General features: G+C 48.8%; 7 protein-coding genes across 9 annotated transcripts; 5 read left to right on the top strand and 2 right to left on the bottom strand.

The window, feature by feature from the left end:
• Positions 1-60: 60 nt before the first annotated feature.
• Positions 61-2923, bottom strand: FOIG_00723 (uncharacterized protein). Of its 2 annotated transcripts, none has more exons than XM_031197118.1 (4): positions 2757-2923; positions 1998-2648; positions 1799-1948; positions 61-1750 (listed from the first exon to the last, which is right to left on the bottom strand). In XM_031197118.1, the coding sequence occupies exons 1-4, from the start codon at positions 2814-2816 to the stop codon at positions 992-994; spliced, it is 1620 nt and encodes a 539-aa protein (XP_031072885.1). In that variant the 5' UTR covers positions 2817-2923; the 3' UTR covers positions 61-991. The 2 variants fall into 2 exon arrangements, with proteins under 2 accessions (XP_031072885.1, XP_031072886.1); XM_031197119.1 differs by having other exon boundaries at positions 1998-2703.
• A 1701-nt stretch (positions 2924-4624) lies between these two features.
• FOIG_00724 (uncharacterized protein) lies at positions 4625-6401 on the top strand (the record flags this gene model as incomplete). Its single annotated transcript, XM_031197120.1, has 2 exons — positions 4625-5897; positions 5947-6401. The coding sequence occupies 2 exons, from the start codon at positions 4625-4627 to the stop codon at positions 6399-6401; spliced, it is 1728 nt and encodes a 575-aa protein (XP_031072887.1).
• Positions 6402-6982: 581 nt separating this feature from the next.
• On the top strand, positions 6983-7600 carry FOIG_00725 (uncharacterized protein; the record flags this gene model as incomplete). Its single annotated transcript, XM_031197121.1, has 1 exon — positions 6983-7600. The coding sequence occupies one exon, from the start codon at positions 6983-6985 to the stop codon at positions 7598-7600; it is 618 nt and encodes a 205-aa protein (XP_031072888.1).
• A 1073-nt stretch (positions 7601-8673) lies between these two features.
• Positions 8674-9443, top strand: FOIG_00726 (uncharacterized protein; the record flags this gene model as incomplete). Its single annotated transcript, XM_031197122.1, has 1 exon — positions 8674-9443. One exon carries the CDS (start codon positions 8674-8676, stop codon positions 9331-9333), a length of 660 nt encoding a protein of 219 aa, XP_031072889.1. The 3' UTR covers positions 9334-9443.
• On the bottom strand, positions 8850-15729 carry FOIG_00727 (uncharacterized protein). Of its 2 annotated transcripts, none has more exons than XM_031197123.1 (3): positions 15540-15729; positions 11168-15489; positions 8850-11119 (listed from the first exon to the last, which is right to left on the bottom strand). In XM_031197123.1, the coding sequence occupies exons 2-3, from the start codon at positions 13726-13728 to the stop codon at positions 10030-10032; spliced, it is 3651 nt and encodes a 1216-aa protein (XP_031072890.1). In that variant the 5' UTR covers positions 13729-15489; positions 15540-15729; the 3' UTR covers positions 8850-10029. The 2 variants fall into 2 exon arrangements, with proteins under 2 accessions (XP_031072890.1, XP_031072891.1); XM_031197124.1 differs by having other exon boundaries at positions 11168-15481; positions 15540-15637.
• A 705-nt stretch (positions 15730-16434) lies between these two features.
• FOIG_00728 (uncharacterized protein) lies at positions 16435-18383 on the top strand. Its single transcript, XM_031197125.1, has 2 exons — positions 16435-17640; positions 17689-18383. Exon 1 carries the CDS (start codon positions 16721-16723, stop codon positions 17201-17203), a length of 483 nt encoding a protein of 160 aa, XP_031072892.1. The 5' UTR covers positions 16435-16720; the 3' UTR covers positions 17204-17640; positions 17689-18383.
• Positions 18384-19408: 1025 nt separating this feature from the next.
• FOIG_00729 (uncharacterized protein) lies at positions 19409-22958 on the top strand. Its single transcript, XM_031197126.1, has 5 exons — positions 19409-20845; positions 20899-21034; positions 21085-21281; positions 21336-21476; positions 21533-22958. The coding sequence occupies exons 1-5, from the start codon at positions 19772-19774 to the stop codon at positions 22391-22393; spliced, it is 2409 nt and encodes an 802-aa protein (XP_031072893.1). The 5' UTR covers positions 19409-19771; the 3' UTR covers positions 22394-22958.
• The last annotated feature ends 213 nt before the right edge of the window (positions 22959-23171 follow it).

Genomic DNA, 23171 nt, shown 5'->3' on the forward strand with positions numbered 1-23171 from the left:
TGGGGCTTTCAATCGTACTGTATAGTCTGGTGATAATCCCTCTGTATGCACAGTGTGCTAGACTCAAAACCAAGATACGTTTATCACTATAATTATAGCACGTCACGCCTGTACCGACACCCAGAAGCATTCCTCGGAAAGCATAAACCCCAAGCATCAACTTAAAATCTGCGGGTTTTCCATTTCGAGAATTAGCTGCTTCAACACGAGCCGCATCAAAATAAAACAGCTGCGACTGGATCACCCATCCACTGCCGCCACCCGCCGGACTCGTGCTGTCCGCGCTGATCATGCTCTCTTCTCGTACAACGTTATCTTTAGACCAAAAAACAAGCAGGTCAAGTCGCATGTTTCTGAGCACGGCCTTTTGAAAACTTCCGTCCCTCCTTTTCGGTCCTGCGCTTCCAAACCAGAATCCTCTTCGTCCTGCTGCAGTGGCATACAGCACCGCCGCACCTCGCTTAACCGAGATTAACAGCTCCCGCCACAGACGACGCCACAATTGTGACTGTAGATCGCATTCGTGAAGATGGTATTGGATGTCACTGAGATTCATGAAGTGTCGCTTAATTTGCACGCTGACATGCAGTACTGAAAGCCAAGCGAGGCCTCGCTCTTTCCACAGTATTGTCCATCGCATCTCGTACCGCCGCCTGAGAAGTTCGGTCTCCAACCGAGGCATCTCAGCAAGGTCAGAATCTCACACCGAACTCTTGGGTGTCACGGCGCGGGTCTCGGAGTTCTAAGCAGGCCCACTGACCCGGAGCGGATCTGAGATTTGAAGCCGTCTGTGTTCTTGTGGGGCTTTTGTGGTGGGACACCGGAGTTGCTCCGGACAAGGAGCCCCTGAAATCGGTGATCAAGTGAGGCTTTGATAGGGGGCTATAGATAAATCTCGCAACAGATACATTCTTCTCATGTTGAAAGAACACCCAAGAACACGATCAACATTCACCTGTTAAGACAGTTCGTGGTAAATCAGTTCTGTTCACTACATTAATCCTCGACTAGTTGGAAGTGGATCGAAGGCTACATCCTCAGCCAGCTGTGAAGGTGCCTCTGCTTCCGGCGGCAGCGTAGACTCTCCCTTGTTAACCTTGAGACCCTGCCTCACTCCAAGCTCGCGGCCGATGAACTGTAACGATTCACCTGCGGCTTCGCTCTGCTCGTTTAGCGTCGACGGTACGAGGTAGACTGCCGTCAGAGGCCATATCAATTTCAACGCGTCAAACACTGTCCTTGGTGATGGGTTGTTGCGGAAAGATGCCGGGTCGAGATGCCGATTCACTGCCTCCATGACAAGTTTTGCGCCGTCTCGAACCCGGTATACGCAATGCGAGCGCAGCACCTTGAGCTCTTGCAGGGGAATGGGAGCAGTCGGATGATGAGTTAAAAAGTTTGCGAAGGTCAAAATGACATGGTAGCCTTTTACTCGCGCCGAGTTGAGCATGTTTCGTAGATAGGGGTTGAAAACCTCATCGATGTAATGGTAGCCTGCGTCAAAAGTCGTGAAATGATCTTCGGCTTTGAAAACGATACCAACTAAATCGTAGTACTGCAGGGCAGCGGTGTCAAAGTCTCGAGCTCGAATGATATCGAGAATACGCTTTTGAACATGTGCCATCTTGCAGATATAATCGCCGACTTCAACAGCCAATCCTTCTCCTGGATGAAGGGTTTGTCTGATGGCGGCAAACCATTCCTGGGATTCCGGAGGGCACTCGAGGCTTGTCAGGAGACACCGTACTTGCTAATAGCTTGTTAGTTGGGAGTGAGATATCAGATCGAAGTGACATACCACCATGTTGTAGGCAGGCCAGAAACCCATTCTCGATCCCGGCCTTCGCAAAGAAGCCGTTCCCCTTTGCTGAAGAATACTGTATAGCCCATTGGTATGGAGATGCCATGGGTTCAGGGGCGATATGCGGTTGATGGAGCCCATAAGAAGCTATTAAAACATAAGTATAAGAATGGCGGGAAGAAGTCATGTTGCTCACTTCATAGTTCGTTAGAATCCATACTGTCGCGAGAACATCATCTCTCATGGCGCCCTCTGGTGTTTTGAGTGCTTCACCCACAGAGCTCAAGGTTTTACCAAGGTATGTTCCAAGTTCCTTGTCGGTCTGCTCGACAGATCCATTGTCGATAGCGGTGGGATATCGCAGATTGGTGATGTATGTACGGGCAAAGAGATGAGTGGCCCAAAGAAGAGGCCCTTGAGGACCGCTCTTTTTGTATGTGTCATGGAGGAAATCCAAAGTATAGTAGACATTGAGAAGGATCGGGATGGAATGGGCGGTCCAATGCTCATTAAGGGATTGGGGCAGGATGAGCGCCCTTCCAGTTCTGGTGAATTCGACAAGGTCGACTATTGTGGGTGAGACAGGGCTGAATTCACGATCAACTTCTTCAGTGACTGATGGCGTGGCAGCATCTCCATTCGACGAAGAGGAGGAGGAAGATGAGCCAAAAGACATGACAGACTCCCCACGAGTCTGAGCCGGAGCATTTTGCTGAGTCCTCTTCTTCCTCTTCTTGATGGTGGTCGGGTTAGCATTGCGAAAGACAAGCTCCTGTTCATCCCGATATCCCGGACATTCAGTCCCGTATTTGATGCATCTTTGACATGATGGTCTGCCAAGATCACACTGTTGATGTCGTCAGCAATTGGAATGTAATGGGTTGATATGCTCGAGCGTCTCTCTTATGACATAACCGCGTAAGCACAGAATAAGTGGCTCAAAGGCTGCACCGACCTTGACACGTCGTGATCGACAAAGATGGCAATCTTTGCTTGGCTTTCCCGTGTTGGGCATTATTCAAGAAACGACAGGACGCACGGATAGCGTTATGGGTAGCTAGGTATGGCAGAGAGTCATGCAGGCCCCGTTACCGTTGATGGATTGTCAGAGTTGAAACGGGTAATCCTTTCGAAGCTGTCGTCGTCGGAAAGGGATTAGCGGGCCATACAGGGCTGAAGGGTGGATACACAACAGGGAATACGAACATCACGTGCGGGGAAGCTGTACAGCACTGTCTCTTACACTGTTGAAGTTATCAACACCTTTGGTCAAGAGAAACCTCGCTTGAGATAGCCTGGATTACTCGAACATAGTCAAATACTTGAAAGTTCTATGTCGTTTCAAACTTGGACCTGACGTCTCTCATAACTAAAGGTACATAGGCGCAGAAGCAGAGACATCTCATGGTCATAACCCCAGCGAAACTTCACCTCTCGAACGCAACATTCGAAACATTGGAAACATCATGCTGAGTGCTTTGAGTTCAGCGGTGGTCGATGAATCTTCACCCCCGGTCACAGCTTTTCAGGTTTGTTGAAGATGGAAAGCTCCGTGACTTGAATATGACAGCGAAGTGTTTCGCCCTGCTCACGGACAATGGCTCATGGACTCTATCTCTAAGTAACTAATTGATAACATGCGATAACTATACCAACTCTGCGTCCTGACCAACTAATACGACATATTTTCAACCTTGCGTCCGTTCCTAGATGCAGATTCACCAGGATCATCGAAGCGTCGACTACAGAAAAATGATGTTTGTCGCCTGGGAGACGGGATTTTAGGACGTACTAACCAAGATGAAGGCAATACTGTCCCAGAATTAGTGTCACAATGATGCCAGATTCTTGGTCGACGGGAAGGGAGAAGCCTTAGATAGTGTGTGAATGTTTCCGATGCTTGGCGAGGACCATGCTCCTCGATGAAACTGCTTTTGCTAGCGTTTCAAAGACACCATTGCCTAATATTGCCGTCATCTCATCAAATACTATAAATTCCAATGCCACGAGTTTGCCGATCGAGCCCTTGCCGGCTCTCCAAGTTGGGTGATACCCTCGGTTTGCATTCAGTGAGTTCCGAGATATATTGTCGAGCAGGTAATGCAACTACATTTTAGTGAAAGACTTGCTGAAGAGACTTGCGAAGCGTAAGATGGAACAAATTCCCCAGGGTCTTGACTGGCAAACAGCGGGAACATATTCATACACAGGCTGCTAAGATACAATCGGGGATGTCAAATATCAATAGATATTTAGTCAGATATATTCTATCAGACCCTAACACTTTCCACTGTAAAAGTATATTATTGATATACTATAACGGTTATAGATGTCTATTGCTTTTACAAATATGTACTCACATTTAATTCATAAACACCAACGATTGGGATGAAGTTGAGTTTGCGTGTGATGGCAAGGGCCCTATTGTTCACCAACAACACAGGTTCAAAACACAAAAGCGTCTGGTGAATGAACATTGATCCCTGCGAGGCACTGCGAATTGCATTTGTTCCTAGCGCCTATTGTCCGAATGATTGCCTCTACTGTTACTGCCACTGCCAACCGGCTGCCACTGAAGGCTTCTTGGGCCACTTGACGTGCACAGCAGCCTCGTCTATAACATTCTCTTCTTGTTAGTTTCTTCTCCTCTCACTTTTCTTTCTCCCACAACCACAGCAACCACACACTTTAGATCACTATATATCTCCCCCCATCGCATCTTCCTCCCTCTTATTTCCCTCTTATACATACCCAATACATCTCACACTTCCTTGTCAACTGCCAATACCTTTCACAGCACAAATCTACTTCCACTCTACCGAGATGAACGTCGAACTTCAAGCAAAGTTTCGCGGGTCGATTCTAACCCGCAGCTCTTTTATGGATTTCATTAATGCAGGCAAGCCTGTTTACAGCACTTTGACGAGCAATCCCTCAACCCCGGACATTGAGCCTCATTCCATTCAGCCCATGACACCTGAGGTTGAGACTCCCAAGGATAAGACTGAAGTTCGGGACACTTCATTCTTCCACACCCAAGCTTCCTCTATCGAGGCCAACATCCAATACGGCACTGTAGAGCCTACTACTCCCGAATATACTCTTGTTCTTGGCACCGGAGATGAGTCTGTCACAAACCAGTCTCCTAGAGAGCCCCTAACGACCGACAACACTATGGATGACCATACTACCACCCACCCTGCTCTTCACGATGTCACTATCCCTCAGATCTTCGTTACGGCACCCACCACCTGTGAGTCCAGTTTAGCTGAGGCCGGGGTTTGTGATTTCGAGTTTTCCGATGGTGGCGAGGAGTTCGAATTTTACGATGAATTCGATGAGGACTTCAATGGATTTCAAACCCAATACCTCACCTCGGAACCGTATATCACCAAGGACATGGCCGCTCAGGCTAGAACCACTGAAATTGAAAGTGTCGAATTGGAAGTCACGGGCATTGACACTAATCCTGAAACCCATGCCCATACTCTCGACGACGATTCTGTATCCACAGAAACTAGCGAGAGCGTTTCTAATGAGAGCGGAAAGCCTATGATTTGCTTTGACGAGAGCGGAGATCTCTACCTAAAGGTGGGACAAAACCCAGGACGGATTATGCTCGTCGATTCCCGAGCCCTCAGCCGCGTGTCTCCTAGACTCAAGGAGATCGTTTCCCGTAACCAGAAAGACACCAAAGATGGCGGCGATTGGACTATCGAGCTGCCGGATGACGACGCTGTCCCTTTCACAGTCCTTCTGAACATGATTCATACACGTTTCGAGAAAGTGCCCGCCAAGGTATCACTCAAGAAGCTGTATGGGGCCTGCATACTTACCAGCAAGTATGAGATGACGCAAGTCCTACGACCCGTGGCTGAACGCTGGTTCAAGGCCGTGGGTACCTCCACTGGAGACTATGGGCTCTTTTTCAAGAAGGCATATATCGCATGGGAATTGGGTTTCTCTGAGGAGCTCAGCGATATGGTCGGACATGTTGTGCTCAACTGCTCGTTGGATTTAGACGATCAGCTCATCATTGGAGAGAACAAGGAGCGACTTTGCGACTTTGAAGGATTCCAACGAATTCCTATTCTTGGTAAGTACAAACACGTTTCTTCTCTTGAACGTCGCTAACTCCCTCACAGGCTGTATCACAGAACACCGCGAACTCGCTCTAGAAACTTGCTGGTATAAGAGCCAGAAGCTGGGCGAACAAGTCCTCTATAGCTCTGTCAAGGGACGTATGTGCGGCGCTTCCCATAGCCGAGAGGAAATGTGTCTCATGCTGGGCAAGATGCTAAGCAAGGCTGGCGAAGAAGGAATACTCGACCTTTTCCATTTTGGGGGCAGTCTCGACGTATTCCGGTCCTCTGATCTAGATCTGAAGACCCTTGAGCACAAGATTAGTCTCGTGGCTGAATACATCGACTTGTGTGGATGGTGCCCTGCAGTACTCGAGACGGTCGAGGAGGTTAGGCAACAACTTCGAAGAGCCGCCGATCCCCTCTACTTGAGCCATCTTCGGGCTTTGCAAATCCAAGCTGCCAAGGTTAGAATGATTCCTGGGGTCTCGGATAAAGAGGATGACGACGAGGAATGAGTTTACAGGTGAACGGGCGGTATTTGATATTTCGATTGGTGATTGGTGAGTCACATTGTGTGTGTTATTTGACAAGCATCTTCTCCTCATATTGATGTAGGATGAACAAAAGGAGAGCTTAGGCACTACTGGATGTTTATTATTGTTATTCTTCTTTCGACGGGATTTCTCCATGTTGGTACTAGCAAACAGATCCAGCCGAGTATGAGCTGTAGAATATCAGAGAAGGGTGGCTATATACCAAGTTTGTGCCAGAACGAGCCAAAGTCTTTCTAAACAACCCATTCGGACCTATTTCATTTGCATATATGTAAAAACAAGACCAACGTAACTACATACCGCCTCTTCAAGGTAGTCAGTCCACCAATGCCCAACGGTGAATGTCAAAAGGCTCTACACTGCTGCTGACACTGCCAACTGCCGATTTTCATCATGCACTTTGCACCGGTGAAACTGAAAGCCTTACGTACCTTGCTTCACTGATCTCTGTTTTGTTTTGTTTTGTTCTTTCTTCCTTGACTCCCTCATCTTCACTCTCTTGAAGTCTTCTGTTAGCACGCTCCGAATACGCGAAGCTCGTCATGTCATCGCCTGGTGCCTCGTCACCCGATGCCATCGTTTTCGATGGTAACGGAGATCTCTGGCTGACTGTCGGTTCCGGTTCATCTTCTACAATCCTCCATGTTGACTCTCACGCCCTCTGCCGGGCCTCCAAGGTCTTCCGCGCCATGCTACGGGGCCGCTTCAGCGACTCGAAGCCCGCCAACGACCTGCATCGCTGGGGAGTAAAGCTTCCCGAGGACAATCCAGAAGCCTTTGTTGTTCTCATGGACATCGTCCATGTAAACTTCGACCATGCCCCTCTGGATCTAAAGCCTCAAGAGCTCTACAACATCTGCGTCTTGGCCAACAAATACGACATGACCAAGACGCTGCGGCCGATGGCGACAGCGTGGTATCAAAGGCTCAAGAGCATGTGCCAGCGCAGTAAGAAGATGCAGGCATACAGCAAGAATCTATTCGTGGCTTGGGAGCTCGGATGCCAGGGCGCAGTGGAGGAGATGCTTCAGGATATCGCCGAAAAATGCCACGTCGACGAGTTCGGCAGCTTGTTGATTGATAGACATACTCGGCTGGACGACTTGGAAACTTTCAGACTGATTCCTTTGATCGGTGAGTTAAGACGACTTTCGATTTAGCCACGATTATCTAAACCCGAGTCTGTCAGATCCCATTGCTCAACACCGCGTCAAGATGCTCGAAGTCTTCCATGCAGAAGGCAAGGAGATAGCAATCAAGATTCTCGCCAAACGCCCACTCTGTTGGCATACCGGCCCTTGCTCTGCTGTGAACCTTGCAGACGGCATCCCCGAAAAATTTATCCAAGCTACACAAGACCTTGAGATAGATTCCTTTTTCATGCCCTCGTTGAACGCCGACCAACTTGGATATCAAGGCAGCGTGTCAAGATTGCATCGCCTATTTAAAGAAGTCGAAAGGCTTACATTTGGAGAGCATCACCCTCACTACTGGTGCACAGGTTTTCTACGGAGCCCATTCTCAAATATCCTCTCGGCGTGCTATCAACGACTGGACTTGATATTGTCTAGCCGCCATATGGATATGCTCATGGACCAAGCCTGCAAAATTGAGATGACGGCGTTCATGGGCAGTGATGATAAGGCTTTTCTGGAAGATGAAGACAGTGAAGATGATGGGAACTGTGGTTTTCGAAGCCTCTCGGTTGATACTCGATACTAATCAACCCTCAGGGTTGACTCTTTGCGTGGCAAATCGTGCTCATTCCTTGAGATTTGTTCCGAAGCCAATCACAGGAGAAACTGCAAGAGTCACAAGGGAAACGTGAGTGAAAACATCATAGGGAGTTTAGTCATTCATGTATAGTCATAGCAGCACTACGTTCTCTTGAAATCGTATCTTTCGGAAATGCACGAAGAAATTTCTCGTCATCTCCATAAACCCTGAGTCCTGTGTCCTATCGCCATTGAGGCCTTTCATAAATTTCCTAATTAGGCCGCCCCGTTCACTCTCACTGGCCAGCTCCCATCACCCCGCTTTCGTTCGACATGGTCCTAGTCACTTGAGAAGAGTGAATTAGAACGAGGACAATGCCACACGAATATTGTGTCTTTTCGTTAGTAATTCTACTATTGACCAGTTACTAGGCCCTGGTTCTGTCTTTCTCCTTTATAAGCCCCTTGTAGCCTCTCTGTCTCCTCTCTCGTCTTTTCACTTCTTCAACACCAGCACCATGGCTCACTACTCTCAACGCAAAGACATTCTTCCCCTCACCGGCGGCTGCGCTTGCGGTCTTATCCGCTACCAGCTTACTCTCCACCCCCTTATAGTTCATTGTTGCTACTGTACTACATGCCAGCGTCAAACGGGCTCTATTTGCGCCCTCAATGCTGTCATAGAGTCCACCGCCCTGACTCTCCTCCCTTCAGCACCCCCCACCATCGTTGGTTCTTCTTCCAACCCGGACCCTGTCCCCGCTGCTGTTCAGCCCGCCTTTGCACGTCTTACATCCGCAGAGTCAACTACACGTGAACCTCGCCCCGAAGCCGAACCCTTGTCTGTGTGTCTTCCTACAGCATCTGGCGTGGGACAGACACTTGTTGGATGTCCTGTGTGCCATACTGGTCTGTGGAATTACTACGCGGATGCTGGGCCTCATCTGTCATATGTTCGCGTTGGGACCTTGGACAGGCCCTGGGATATTCAGCCGGACGCCCACATTTACACGCAGAATCGTCAGAGTTGGGTAACTGTCAACGATGGGAAGCCATCTTTTGAGGGTTATTATACCAGGCGTGAGGACTACCTGAGAGATGATGCCCTCGAGAGGTATGAGGCGCTCAAGCCGCAGGTTACTGAGATGAAGGCAGAGCTAATGGTCGGCTGGGAGTGAGTTACGAATGAAAGTATAGCAACGATGAGAGAATAGCACAATGCAGATCGCGAATTGTTACAAGTATTGTTTATAGCTGCGCTCGAAGACACGCAATGTCATTAAAGCCATTATCATTATAATGCTCCAAAGCAGAAGACACAGCTTCTGTATTCAACCTCAGCCCCAACCAATTTGATATATACACAAGAGATCACGCTCAGTGGCCCATCGCTCAGAACCTGTGCTGTAGCCACGCTGGCTATGAACTTTGAATTGCATGCAGTCCTACTCCATCCGTGATCACCTATCCCCTTGACCAACAAAGACCTGTCCCAACTTGTGCCCTATGGCAGACTAATATATGATATATGTAACAAAAAGAAGCAAAACAGACCAGTTGTTGCTCGAGAACGCCTTAAAATTGGATGCCAAATACAAGTATAGTTGAAAATCTCCAACAAATGAGAAGATCACTCAGAGCGATCTGAATTCATACCAGGTCCCTCATATCCCACATCTAAGCCCCTGGGACCGGTTGTATGCAAAGAAGCCGTGAAATCACCTCAGTGATGTATGTTTGTGCGAAAGCAAATATGACCATGCTCATAGATAGTGAACGCATGCAATAAGGCAAGGGAATCATGAGTAAGAAAGAACGTATTGCACAATGTGTAGAGTGCTTGGAAAATGAGCTTGTCTCAGGTGTCACAGCTTCTAGCCGCCAACTTTACGGAAGCCCTCCACTCCAAGGATAGGTATCTCAACGTCGCCAAGGTTTTCCATTCCCTCATCACGACGACGCTCAACGAAGTTGTTGCACTCAAAAACTACCTGCGCCCACTCGGCGAGCGAGCGTCCAGTATAGACAGAATTCTTGACGTACAGGCCAATTGGCTTGACAGGATCCACCACAGCATCGGTGAAAGAGCCCATGTTTGGGTTGGGCGAGGGTGACGGTGACGGTGACGGCGATGGTGAAGGCGAGGGGCTGGCTTTGATGCTGGGTGTTTGAGGGGATTCGTCACTCAGGCTCGGAAGCGTGACCTCAAGCTTCCAACTTGGAGACCCATTTTGCTCATCAGTTGGGCTCAGCGAATTTGCGTTCCTAGCATTGTCGATGAGCCCTTGCTGGGGGCTGCCAGAGAACTTGCGTGTTGGCGCTGCATATCCAGCTGGCACAGTAAAGCCGTTGACTCGTAAAGGTCCACTAATGCGAGTCTGTGCAGGGCCGGGAAGTCGAGGGCGAGTCAGGAAACGATCTCGAAGAGGTGCTGCCTGTTGTTGCCAAGCAAGAATAAACTTGAACACATATTTTGGCTCCTCGTAGGTTGGCTGAGAATACAAGGAGTCATCTTCAGATGGACGGCCCTTGTTATGATTAACATTGGAGTTTCTATTCGTCTGGGCGACACCAGAAGAACGAGACTCTGCTGTCTCACGACGGACAGTCTGGAAATCATCGTCCCAACCAGCGCCTGCACCCGCATTACCGCCAAGAGAAAGGACTTTTCCTAATAGTGACCATCGTTTCCTTCCGTCATTCCTAGACGGGTCAGGAGGCAGGCCATTCAGAACGCTTGTCTCGCTATTAGGAAGTTTCGCGAAGGAATCAAAGCTACCCATATATAGCCCAGGCTGGGGAACATTAATCTCTTGGCGAATGATCATAAAACGTTTGCCGGGTGCGGGATTCACTGGGGCAGTTGAAGGGGGGATTCGCTGTTCTTGTTCGGCAGTGTGCTTTATATGCAGATAGTGAGACCACGTCGTCTGAAGTCGCTCAGCTACAAGAGCAAAGATTTGACTATTCCGAGTTAGCAAGCATCACAAAAGCGAAGCGAGGGCGCCTTACCCATCAACTTCATCCAGCGTTCCCGTATCTCGGCACATCCGCCAGCACAGCAAACGCTGGTAGTAAGCCCGAACCATTGGGCACCAGTGGTTGAAAAACTCATTGAAAGTCTCCTCGGTGAGCAGCCAGTCCTTGCATACGGCCAATTTGCGCACGGGGTCCTTCGAAATGGCATCCCAGATGGAGTAGACCAATGCCAACATTCGAATCTCAGACATGGTGTTGAAAGAGCTCATGACTTTCTGGCAAACGTCAAACCAAAATGCCCAGTCAAGATAGCTATTCGAGCAGTCAGGATCCTCAAACTCGCTATAGAGCACGAGAACTTCCTCCAAGAAGTCGCACAGGGTGAAACAAGCAGGATGGTTGTATTTCGACACCTTGCGGGTCGCAGCCTTCATCATGGTTGCAAAGGTCTCTGCAAATGTGTGACGAGCGCCGGCGATCTCGGTTGATTCAACTGAAAGGAAGTCTTTCAACAGCATGATGCATCGGTTTTCGGACATGCCTCTCATAACGTTGCTGACAGGGAGTGGCAGAGCCATTGCGGCATCAGCACCTGACATAGAGTCCATCGCAGGAGGGCTAAAGCTACCGTCCATTGGAGACTGACGGTGAACTGTTGTATCCAGAACGTAAAGAAGCTGAGCTTGAACAAGAGCAAATGCAGGAGACCTAGCCTTTTCGAGCAGGGGCAGTCCAGAGGGCATGAATTGCTCAGAGAGGATATGGAAATATTTGCAGAAGATGAAGAATACATCTGTGTCTCGGCCTTTCCAGCGAGCCGCCCAGGGACCTGTCCAAGGGATTCTAGACACCAGCATAGGCAATCTGGGAACCTTCTTAAGGCCATCCCACATACCCTTTGGCGATGTCCAGGCGAATACTCCAATAGTTGGAGGGAATAAAGCAGCAATGTCGTCGCTCTCCCCTTTGTTCTTTCTTGGAAGGCCAAGCTCATCAGCTACTCGTCGAATGAGTTCAGGGGAAAGTCCCCAGAGTCTGATCAGGATATCTGCAACGCCAGGTGCGAAGAAAAATGCATAGGCACAAGCCTTTCCAGCAAAGTTAACCAGGCTGACTGGGACGTGACGGAGCGAAAGCTTTTCAACTACAAAACCCATTTGCTTGACCAAGTTGGAAACAAACATAGTCCTAACATTGTGTTCGGCTGACTCTTCTAAGAAAGCCGCTTGGCTCGATGTGACAGACGAGGCGGAAGAGGTGGTCAGAGATCGCGCTCGAACGCGCTCAGCCGGAGATCGGTTGATAAGTGGTAGGAAGTATGATGTAGCTTGTCGCCATTCGTGTCGCGTCATGAGAAGTGTCGCGGCATCGAAAAGAACCGGACGATCAACACCAGGGACAGGCTGGGGCGCCTGACCATCCAGCATTTCCAGGATTGCAATCCACCACTTGTTCAAAATTGTCGCCCTTCGATCGACATCTTCGGGGTAGAGCTTCTTGGTGGACTCATGATTCATCGTGTTTCGCAGGAATGGGAGAAGCTGTGTTTGAACCTGCGACATTCGCTGGGCTGTGCTCTTGGCAAGGAATCCCTTGAAGTCCATGTCAATGGCCTTGAAAGACGACCACAGGACGTCTCTTTGTTGAGGTGGCATCTCGACGGACGCCGATTCATCGGTCACGGTTGTAGCGGAGGTGGTGTCGCAGGTGGAAGATTGCGGCGTACGTTCTTCTGCAGCGATAATCGAAGCTGGTGCTGCAAGACTTGTGGCCGAAGAAGCGCAGCTGTTGTCCGAGTCGGTGCTGGTATTGAGCTTTGACAGGCCAGCTTGTTTCGATTTGAGCTTTGAAAAGTAGCCGCTCGCTCGTGAAAAAGCTTTAGGACCAGCAGACTTGAGTGAATCAGTCGACTTGTTCTTGTCTGCCTGCTCGACGGTCAGACCAGGGCGTTTACGAGTCTTTGTAAGCTTGACTGATGTTGTGCTCTCGGATCGATTACGCCCAGATGACTCCTCGTTGTCCTTGGCCGAGTCTGCATTCTTCATGGGTGACGGGGAGCGAGATGGCCTCCATGACCGTTTGGCAAAGTTTGCGAAAGATCCTGATTTTGTCATCGTTCTCTGTAGGGGTTTCAAGTCTCCAATCGATCCATCGCCAAATTTCTTGTCGCCAGCAGAAGTTGTCGGTCGAGGAGGTTCTTCGTGAAGATCTGTTGTGCTCTTGGAGCTTGATAGCCAACCGCGGGTGTCTATGAGCGAGCTTGTTCTTTTTCGGGCATGTCTGGTGCGTGAGGGCTCCTCTGGAACCTCTTTTGTTTCAACGATTGAAGGGGTTGACACCGGTGCCGTCTTGCCAGCTTGTTCCCCTCCGAGGAAAACAGTTGTATCGAGGTTGAACTCGACATTAAACGTGGGAAGATCGAAACTTGGTATTGATTGGAGGTCGGACACGCTCTGGCGGTGCGGTGATTGAGTTGAGGAGGATTTATCGAGGGATGATAGCGAGAGAAGTTCTAGATCGGGGCTAGAGTGAGACCGCGGGAAGGAAGACGTCGTTTCCACAGCCGAAGCCATGATCATAGTTGAGCCTCCCATCTCATGACAAAACGATAGACAAATCAGGCAGCTCTCAACGAGAGAAGCGTCCCGCAGGCTGGTGCTCCTCTTGTTGGAAACCCGACCGTATTAAAAAAAATCAACAAAGCAGATAATTCTGATCTCAAATCACCATTATTCGATGCTACTCTGTCCGGCAGAGGAATGAGGGTTATAGGAGCAAAGGTATGGGGTTGCAATGCGGAGGAGAATGTTCGAGGTGGTTTGAAAGAAAGAAAGACGAGGCTTTCTCAGGGTTTCCATAGGCAAACTGCGAACTGCGAAGTGAACTGACTGGCTCGTACTGTACCATAGAGTACCTGGGCGTCTTGCTAGCGTGCTGCAGCCTGCAACCTCCACACCACAGGATTGATGGATCGCCACGGACTAGCCGGGGGGAGCGGCAAGACGGAGGAGGTAGGTGGTGATTGACAGGGTGCCCCCCTAAAGAAGCGACTTAGAGAGTCCGAAGTCTCCGTGCGGTTGGCCTTGTACCAGGCTGTACCGTGGAAAATGAGGCTATGCCCAGAGGGGCGACGCGCTGTTGTCAGAACGGGGCCGCGCACGGAATAAGAGATGAAATATTTTGTTGGTTTTTTTCCTTCCTGTCTGTCTCTTTTTCTCTCTCTTCTATTCTGACGGTGCGTATGATTGGGGAACCAGGCTAGAGATTTGAGATGTATAGCTTTCGAAATTGATCTCATAGAGGTCGTGGAATGAGCGGAGGTGCTCCACTGACACAAAACATTTGCTGCAGCTTCAGCTCAGCAAATGAATTATTTGAAGAATTAACGAGTACCTATCCAATTTCGATCAACGTCGGCGAAATGAACAAAACGTCATTGATAAGACAACGGGGTCAGAGCACTTTCTTTCTTTTGTTTCTTGTGTCATTGAATTCCAATCTTTCGGGAAACAACCTAGAACATTGAATCACATCACACAAAACAGACCCGGTGAAACGTCCGACGACAGTGCGCCCGCTATCATGGGTTGTCTAAGGCGCAAGTTTAATAAGCGTATCCAGGACTATTGAAAGAAGACTCGCGATAAAATCAAGGCACACAGCCTGCAGGAGAGCTAGTGCGCTGTCCTCATGTCGAGGAGATGCGATTCGTTAGTCTGCCACACTTTACCTCTATACCAAAGCCAGGGGTGCAAAGCCTGGCGGTATACAGAGCTGAAGAGGCACAGATGGGCAGACGGAACCGAATGCAACCCTCAAATGTCTTGTAGGCATTGACAACTAAGCAATGAGATGCAGTGAGATGCACTATGTAACTCATGTTGACATGCCTCGATCATCATGATCCAAGTTTATTCCGATCTGTGCCATGTTTGCGGTCTCACTGCTATCCATGACCTAGCTATAACATGGCTAATTTATCCCCACGAGGAACCTCCCGATGGCGGTGGAGGAGGCGTAGAACATTGGCTTTATATGGCTTGTGCCTCATTACAAATTGATGACACGCCTCGAAATGATCGTCTGTATCCCGCTTTCACTGGCGAGTGGCTTGCTTCTATGAGAAGCATTGCAAGATCCTGCGTGATCATCCACGAGTCTCTAAAACGGGTGTTTCGAGAACATGTTGTTTCCAAGTTTTTCAGTGACATGCTATCAAGCTTTCCTCACTATAGGGGGACGATTCAAAGTAATATAACCCCCTAACTCATATTGTTACCGCCAGTTAAGCGCGAAATTGGAAATACTGGGCTTGCCAGATGAAATCATCAATTTGTCAGTCAACCGCTGTTGGGCTGAGGTTTTAGTTAGTGGATATGAATGAGCCAGGGCCATGACAACTGACAGTGGAGCTACACCGTTGAGGCTGACTCTTGTGGTCTTACAAGGAGGCAGTGGCTGAGATGGACACAGCAACGGGCTTCATGTCTGGGGTTGAGATCTACAGCTTTCTACTGAAGGATACGTACTGATATCTAAGGTAAGGTATGTAGACAATCTTACATCGATACCATTGTCCGTAATTCCTGTCCAAGACATCAGATCGTTGAACTTGACATGTGCAAAGTTAAACAAAGCTAAAAAAAAAAAGGTCCTCAGAAGTGGAATTTCTGGACATGACCGAGATTGTGGACCGACCGCAACACCACACGGGCAGCTCCAACTGATAAGGGAAGAAACTGTCCATAAGCTTATACAAGGGCGGATCAGAACAGGCTTCTAAATCGTATACGGATAGTCAATGGAGAAATCACTTCATTATTAGCTGGACCTGAATTGAAAACTACAGCCGCCATTAAAGCGGTAACGAATCCAATCGATGCGCCCATCGTCATCCGTACCCGCCGGCCATAAAATAGACCTCTTAGACGATTCTTATATGACCAGTCTAGAAAGCCATTTCCCCAGTCGTTCAGCATTCCCGACTTGTTTAGTCTCCATGTTCAGTAATTTTATCATTGGTTGGCTCATCATCAAGTACATATTCACAAGCTGATAAGATACGGATTTCGGAAGGCTCATACTCCGAGCAAGGGGTCCATTTGTCTGTCCATGGACATTGTACATAGGAGAGCTCATTTCTCACTGGCCCCCACCCAAAGTACCTCAATGTATTCATTGTCAATAAGGTATAACGTGTTGATGACGTTCCTTAATGTTATCCAGGTGTCTTACCTGATCAAGCTTAGAGTCTATATGCTAAATGCTCAATGACCGCGCCAAATACTGATCCGGCACATGGTAATTTCACAGCTGAGAACAAGCGCTGTTGGGGGGTTATTACACCAAAATGTTTCTCTTCGAGTCTTGTCTTACTGTCAGGGGGGCTTGTCTCCCGCTCGGCCATTATCGCTAGCCCAGCATTGAACATGTCAACACAGAGGGTTGAAGGTCAACTTTTCACATTCGATATGCGGTGATAATGATGATTCTACGCTTTGTATATCGGCACGTGCTGAGCCCATTGGTCTACTCTTCCGCTGGGAACATCTGGGTATATCAATGTGGCGGTGACGAGACTTCTCCATGTTATTATCCCCAGTTTATTCCTGTGCTTACTGCGACTCGGCTGCGGCTGTGGCTGCGAGGCACCTGTGTCTGACCACTACTGCAGATTACAGTGTGAAATGGTCGGAATCACAACATTGCAGCAATAACCCTCAATTCGATTTCCCTTACATGCATCATGCTGTTCAACTCCGGAATACGGCTGGCCCTCTTGGTAGCCCCATTCTCTCAGCTGGGCCTGGCTATATCCTTGATGGGCAATTGATCCGAGGAGATGAACAACTACTATCTGCAAGCCAGACGCACAAAAGAAAAACACATGCGCTTGTGGGAATCCCTGGTCGGCTGAATCCGAGGGAAACAGAGTTCCAGCTCAATGGGCCTGTGGGCACCATCCACGCCGTGCGTTGGTCCGTCACAACAAGGACAACCCCTAACGCGGCGTCGTCTTTTCTTCCACCGCATCTTCCTTCTGACACCAAGACCGCAAGCGTGTGGTGATGCGGACTTTTCATCAATTTGATGGCCGCCCAACAAGGCTTGTCTGACTTGGCTCGAGAGTATTACCCAATACGCAACCTACGACAATTGACCCCGCTGCCGTTCTATCCTTGGAATAACAGAAGCGACTTGGCAAATTAAAGGTTCGTAGTCTCAGACTTGGCAGTTTTGCTCTCGCGTTGCATGCTCATTCACAGCCATCTCGGCGGGTCACGATACAGGGCATCAGGTGGCCAAACGATACGACTGACCTTACAAACACCTTTCAAATCTGTACAGTTCTCTCGGAAAGCTTCACTTGTTGACAGTCACATGCGCAATATAGTGGCATGTACCCCTATCTTCATGCACCAGTGTCCGTGGGATTACAAGAGCAGAGGTGTTTGGTAATAGTAGGGGAATAGCAATCTTGGCACGATAAAGTTTCCTTCAGCAAGGCGAGCATTGAAGAACTCATTTGCTGTACACACTAATGCCGTTCGCAGTTCGACTGCGCTTCACTGTTTCACCGGTACTAACCTTGGTTGAGTCCTAGATACTCGTATTAAAGATCTCGTGCTATCACGACGTCGAGTTGAACCACTTGAGTCACGGGTTGCATTCCTCGTGTTCGAACTCTCCAACGAGCATGATGCTGTGATCTAGAGATGATCTAGAATGGATCGTAATGATAATGTGGTGCAGCTTGTTGGTGGCCAGTCATTTGACACTCTTGGGGAATAATTCACCGAAAGTTGTTGAAGGGTTGAAATTTTTCACGAGAATTCGAGGTTGATAAGATGGCTGGTTGATTACGTAATTTATAATGTGGGGCTTTGGCTAACTACGATTGGTTGGTACAGGAGTGTGCCATCTCAGCAGGAACGAGTAGGTAATCTGCAGTTCACATATTGAGTTTCTTGATAATCAAGGTACCAATAAACGCTGGTACGTAGGTTGGCTTGACACATTTATACCTGAAGCGTTCTTGTGTATTAGGTACTTACTTAGGCAGTTTTTATGCCGGCGCGTTGTGCTTGCCAAAAAGATAGAGAAAACCAAGCATTTGCATGAACGAGTCTAGTTCCAAATTCCGTTGGCGTTAGACGAGGCATCCATCAAGACGGCAAAGGTGAAAATTGTACGTTTTAGATAACCATACCGTGGAGTTTCGAAAAATAAATAACAGAACACCTATGCAACTAGGTAATGATGTGAATACAATTGCCTTTATCTATCTTGCTGAGATATCAATAAGGTTTACACACATATGCAACGTCGAAACCGTTAGCAGGCGGACATTTACAGGGTAGCCGAAGCACATGCAATAATGACCATGACGTCACACGCTATCATGCTTAATTAGTAGCTTAAACAGATACACAAGTTTATAGGGATGAAATGGATAATGCATGATAATGGAAGGAATAACGAAGCCCGTCCAGAAAGAGGTTATCAATACATACTTACTAAGTCAGTGGATTATGCATATAATAAAAACCAATACATGATCCAATGAACTACTGCGAAGATCTCTCTGTGGGCTTAAGATTGGATGGCGTTGGGTGTGGGTTGTTTGGGTTTCATGTCCCCCTCCGAGCGGGCAGCTTGTTGAAGCTCATCCATTGCCAAGCGATTCGTATTGGATCGTTCGTAAAACACGGGAATTTGAAGCACATGATAATGATCGATTCTTACCCATTGGGTCATCGGAATTCGCGATGCAGAATACTTGCACAGGGGATCATTACCCCGTCAACCATTGCTTATTGGGAAGGGTTCACACCCTGGCCAGCTAATCTAGGGGACAACCACCAAATCTCAAATGGGGCTTGGTTTTCAGATGGTGTCTTGGTTCTCCCATGGATGATCCAAGGGATCACGCCCACTATAGCCGATAGACCAATAAGAGACATGATTATCATCTTGGCGCCATCCCATCCTATCCAATTCCCTGATCTCAGTTTCGGTATAATTTAGCTTGTGCCTCGAATGGAGCTTTGTTGCTTGGGAAAGCAAGAAAATGGACCGACGTTTATGTCGCGACCAGCTGATGAAGGACCCAAAGCAGCGTTGGCTTAACATCATGAGGTACATCTTCTCTTCTGCTTGGTGGAGAGGTACTGCCACTTTCATAAGGTACCTAGTGTAAAGTCAGGTAGGTACGGTAGGCAGGCAATCGCAACTACCCGTGACCCCTGCACCGATGTGCTCTGGCTGCACCTGCGTCATCATCCAGCTGTGCTGTACCATTGCCGCTGTCTTACATTTCTTTTTATTAGATTGGCCTTTTCTGCCGTCAGTCTAATTTTCGAGTTCTTGTCCCAAACATCGTCAGGTTCTCTTCTGTAGTTTTCATATCAAAGTCTTCTTGGACTCAGCAGATGATAAACAAGTCTTTCGCCTTCAATTCTACCGTTGTCTATTATCGCGTTCAGCGATAAACCGCGTCGTCAAATTTGTCGATCGCATACTGCGACAACTAATCTTGTGCCACAACAAAACCTGGAGGCCTCCATATCTACCTACATACCTAGGCAAGAACCTGAGGGCCAGCGCTCAACTCCAAATTGCGATCATACAACAAAAATGTCGGAGCCAGGAGACAGACCTACGACTACCGAGTCGCAACGAAATCCTTATGCGTCGGCCAGCCGCTGGCGACACCAGGAATCATCTGCTTATGCTGCACATGCTTCACAGCTCACTGGCGATGGCGCACCACGAGACCCTCACCAAACGACCGGTAACGTGGGCGAGCTTGCAGACTTCCTAAACCAGTCCCGCATGGAACCAGAAGACGACAATCGTGATACGGAAAAGTACAGACCCATTACCGCCGCCGCTGGTGATATCAATGGAAGCGTTGCAGGTGACAATGTAGGCCAGAGCCATGCTGGTCAAGGCGCCCGTGGAGAAAACGCCCCTGATGGGAAGACGATCGTCTGTGGTCCTCTTCTGAACTACCGTCGTATGAACGAGGGACGATGGTATGGGAGCGTTCTCATTGTCGTGGAAGGTGGCGGCAAAATTCCCTTGGACCAGCCCTACTTGACCCTGAAGCAAGCTGTTCAGCCCCAAGAGGGTGGCTCCGCAAGTCAGGAACCGACAAATGGGGCTCAAGAGGAGGTACGTGTTGACGGGAAATGTCTTTACTCGGATCCGCGCAACACCTTCTGGGCTTTCGATATTAGTGTCCCAATTCAAGCTACAGAGGCCAGCTACGAATATGTTTTGCCCGAACTACGCTTCTCGACCGAGCACAAGCCCCGAGTAAACAGGTTTTTCGTACCGGCGAAGACCGAGTCCATGCGTATCATGTTCCACTCGTGCAACGGTTTCAGTGTTGGAACCGACGAGGAGGCTTGGAGCGGACCGGCGCTGTGGAACGACGTGGCACGAAAGCACCGCGAGATTCCTTTTCATGTCATGGTTGGCGGTGGTGACCAGATCTACAACGATGGCATTAGAGTTGATGGTCCTCTCCGCCCGTGGACTGATATAAGCAATCCCAAGAAACGTAGAGACTACCCGTTCCCAGAGACAATGCGAGCAGAATGCGACGACTACTACCTCAAAAACTATATTCGCTGGTACAACACTGATCCCTTTGCTGAGGTCAACGGGCAGATTCCCCAGATCAATATCTGGGATGACCACGACGTGAGTTTCGGAAACGGCTCTGGCTCTATGATTACCCTACTAATTGGCTATAGATTATTGACGGATTCGGCTCATATGTCGATAACTTCATGCAGTGTGATGTATTCCGCGGTATTGGTGGCACTGCTCATAAATATTACATGCTCTTCCAGCATCATATGCCACCTCCTCTATCGACTTATACTTCTGGTAGGATCGCTCTCTTCATGCTGGAGTCACTCAATATTGACCTTTTATAGACCATGCCGCCATCGAGAAAGCGAGCAAAGGACCCGATCCTAATCAACTGATGGACACCTATGTGGCACCTATGTTTGAGTCCCCTGAGTATATCGTCGGCGACCACCCCGGCCCATACGTTGCTGAGCGCTCACTCAACATCTATACACGCCTCGGCGCCCGTATTGCTCTGCTGGGCATTGACGCTCGAGTAGAGGTTCGTTCAATGTGGATCTATTTCTGTGAGCCTCGGTGCTAATGAACTGTACAGCGCACTCGCCATCAAATCAATTATCCTGAGACATACAAAAAGGTCTTCCAAAGGCTTCGTTCGGAGCTTGAAGCAGCATCAGCGGCAGGAGAGTCAATTAAACACTTGATTCTCCTTCTCGGAATTCCGATCGCCTATCCCGTGAGTAAATAGATCCAGTAGGTCGGAATGCAAACAAGCTAAATAATGTGATGTAGCGCTTGACTTGGCTCGAAAACATCTTCCGCAGTCCTGTTATGGGTCCCATCAAGATCCTCAACAAACGGTTCGGACTCGGTGGAAGTCTGTTCAACCAGTTCGACGGTAGCATCGATCTTCTGGATGATCTGGATGACCACTACACGGCCAGGACACACAAGAAGGAAAGACGAGAACTGATGGTTGAACTTCAAAAAATATCTGCCGAGTTCAACATACGTGTGACAATCCTTGGAGGTGATGTTCACCTAGCTGCACTGGGTCGTTTCTACTCCAACCCAAGCCTGAAGATTCCGGTTGAGGAGGACCATCGTTACATGGTCAACGTTATCTCGTCAGCCATTGTCAACAAGCCACCACCCACGGCTGTAGCAAATCTCCTGGCCAGGAGGAACAAGATCCACCATTTGAATGCTAAGACGGATGAGACCCTGTTGGATCTGTTCAACAAAGACCCGGGCGACTCAAACAAGACGGCTAACCACAACCACTGCACAATGCCAAGCCGGAACTTTGCAACCATTACCGAAAACTCGCCCAACAATCCTGAGGCCCCCAATGGCAGCATCGACGAGAACGGAACAGAGGCATCAGAGCAGAACTTCCTGGGTAATGATGGCCATAAGGTACTTCACAGGGGAGAGGTTCAGGCTGGAACAACACACAAGGCAGCATCAAGACAATCCCATGGCAGGTCCAACGACGGAACACTTGACGTATGCATTAACGTGGAGATCAACCAGCATGACAAGGAGGGACGAACTGAGATGTACGGCTTGACGGTACCATTGCTCAACTACCGACAGCGAGACGAGCCCATGACGCCTAGAGAGTCGGTCACATCAGGCAGCCAGCATTAGGAGGACTTGAAGGCTGATCAATGGGGGGAGAGTCGTCAAACAAAACGAAAGACCGTTAGAGTTCGGGCCGGTGTTACGGGCTTGCGAAGAGCAATTACGGGGTGGGTCCAACGATTATGGGGCCGGGCCGGAGGAGCCGGCTTGCGAAGGCGAAATGGAAGAGGACTAAAGTGAGGGAGTACCTGGGGAGGGGGTGAGAGATGGCCCAACCCATGACTGTCCGTCGACCAGTAAGAGAGGAGCTATTCCCATGGGGTAGCTTTCATTTGTTTATACCCGTTCAAGGCAATTGCCTGGCATAAAAATGCACATGAAGTTAAGTTATTGGGCGAACAGTAGGCTGTACGGATCTGGGGAAGTGAGATGTCTTAGTAGAGCATCATTGAAGTATCGAGTTAGCGGGGTTGACTAGAGTCATGTTTTCCTCTTTACCTAATCCAATGTATTTCAGCATTATATCATGTCTATCCGTCTTGGACCGTGTTTTTCTGCCACCAAAAGCACGTCTTGTGAAGCAGATAAGGAAAATTTCTTCCCCAGGCTTCCCAAGTCAAAAGAAGCAAAGTCGTTGATTGTCAGAACCACTATCTGTGCCAATTCGAGATAGCACATGACCATCAAAGTCCCCCACGTTCGGAAAAGTGCGGCCATAGTTTATCAGGTACGCCAGTGGACTAGTCTAGAGCTCTCATCCTGGCTGGAACTGGGGAGAGGGGGCGTAAATGTTGGCATGATGAAGGGATATACAAATGGAAAAGTATAGGAGTATGTATAGTCC

The sequence above is a fragment of the Fusarium odoratissimum genome (assembly GCF_000260195.1).
Source record: "Fusarium odoratissimum NRRL 54006 unplaced genomic scaffold supercont1.1, whole genome shotgun sequence".
Classification (NCBI taxonomy): Eukaryota; Fungi; Ascomycota; class Sordariomycetes; order Hypocreales; family Nectriaceae; genus Fusarium; species Fusarium odoratissimum.

Excerpts from the sequence above, each read along its gene's own strand:
- FOIG_00723 (XM_031197118.1), bottom strand. The coding sequence starts at position 2,816 with ATGCCCAACACGGGAAAGCCAAGCAAAGATTGCCATCTTTGTCGATCA. Across the intron at positions 2,649-2,756 it reads GTCGATCACGACGTGTCAAG|TGTGATCTTGGCAGACCATC; the intron begins GTCGGTGCAGCC and ends CGACATCAACAG. Across the intron at positions 1,949-1,997 it reads GGATTCTAACGAACTATGAA|CTTCTTATGGGCTCCATCAA; the intron begins GTGAGCAACATG and ends ATGTTTTAATAG.
- FOIG_00727 (XM_031197123.1), bottom strand. The coding sequence starts at position 13,728 with ATGGGAGGCTCAACTATGATCATGGCTTCGGCTGTGGAAACGACGTCT. Across the intron at positions 11,120-11,167 it reads ACGCTGGATGAAGTTGATGG|TCAAATCTTTGCTCTTGTAG; the intron begins GTAAGGCGCCCT and ends AACTCGGAATAG.
- FOIG_00728 (XM_031197125.1), top strand. The coding sequence starts at position 16,721 with ATGTTATTATCCCCAGTTTATTCCTGTGCTTACTGCGACTCGGCTGCG.
- FOIG_00729 (XM_031197126.1), top strand. The coding sequence starts at position 19,772 with ATGTCGGAGCCAGGAGACAGACCTACGACTACCGAGTCGCAACGAAAT. Across the intron at positions 20,846-20,898 it reads ATATCTGGGATGACCACGAC|ATTATTGACGGATTCGGCTC; the intron begins GTGAGTTTCGGA and ends AATTGGCTATAG. Across the intron at positions 21,477-21,532 it reads GAATTCCGATCGCCTATCCC|CGCTTGACTTGGCTCGAAAA; the intron begins GTGAGTAAATAG and ends AATGTGATGTAG.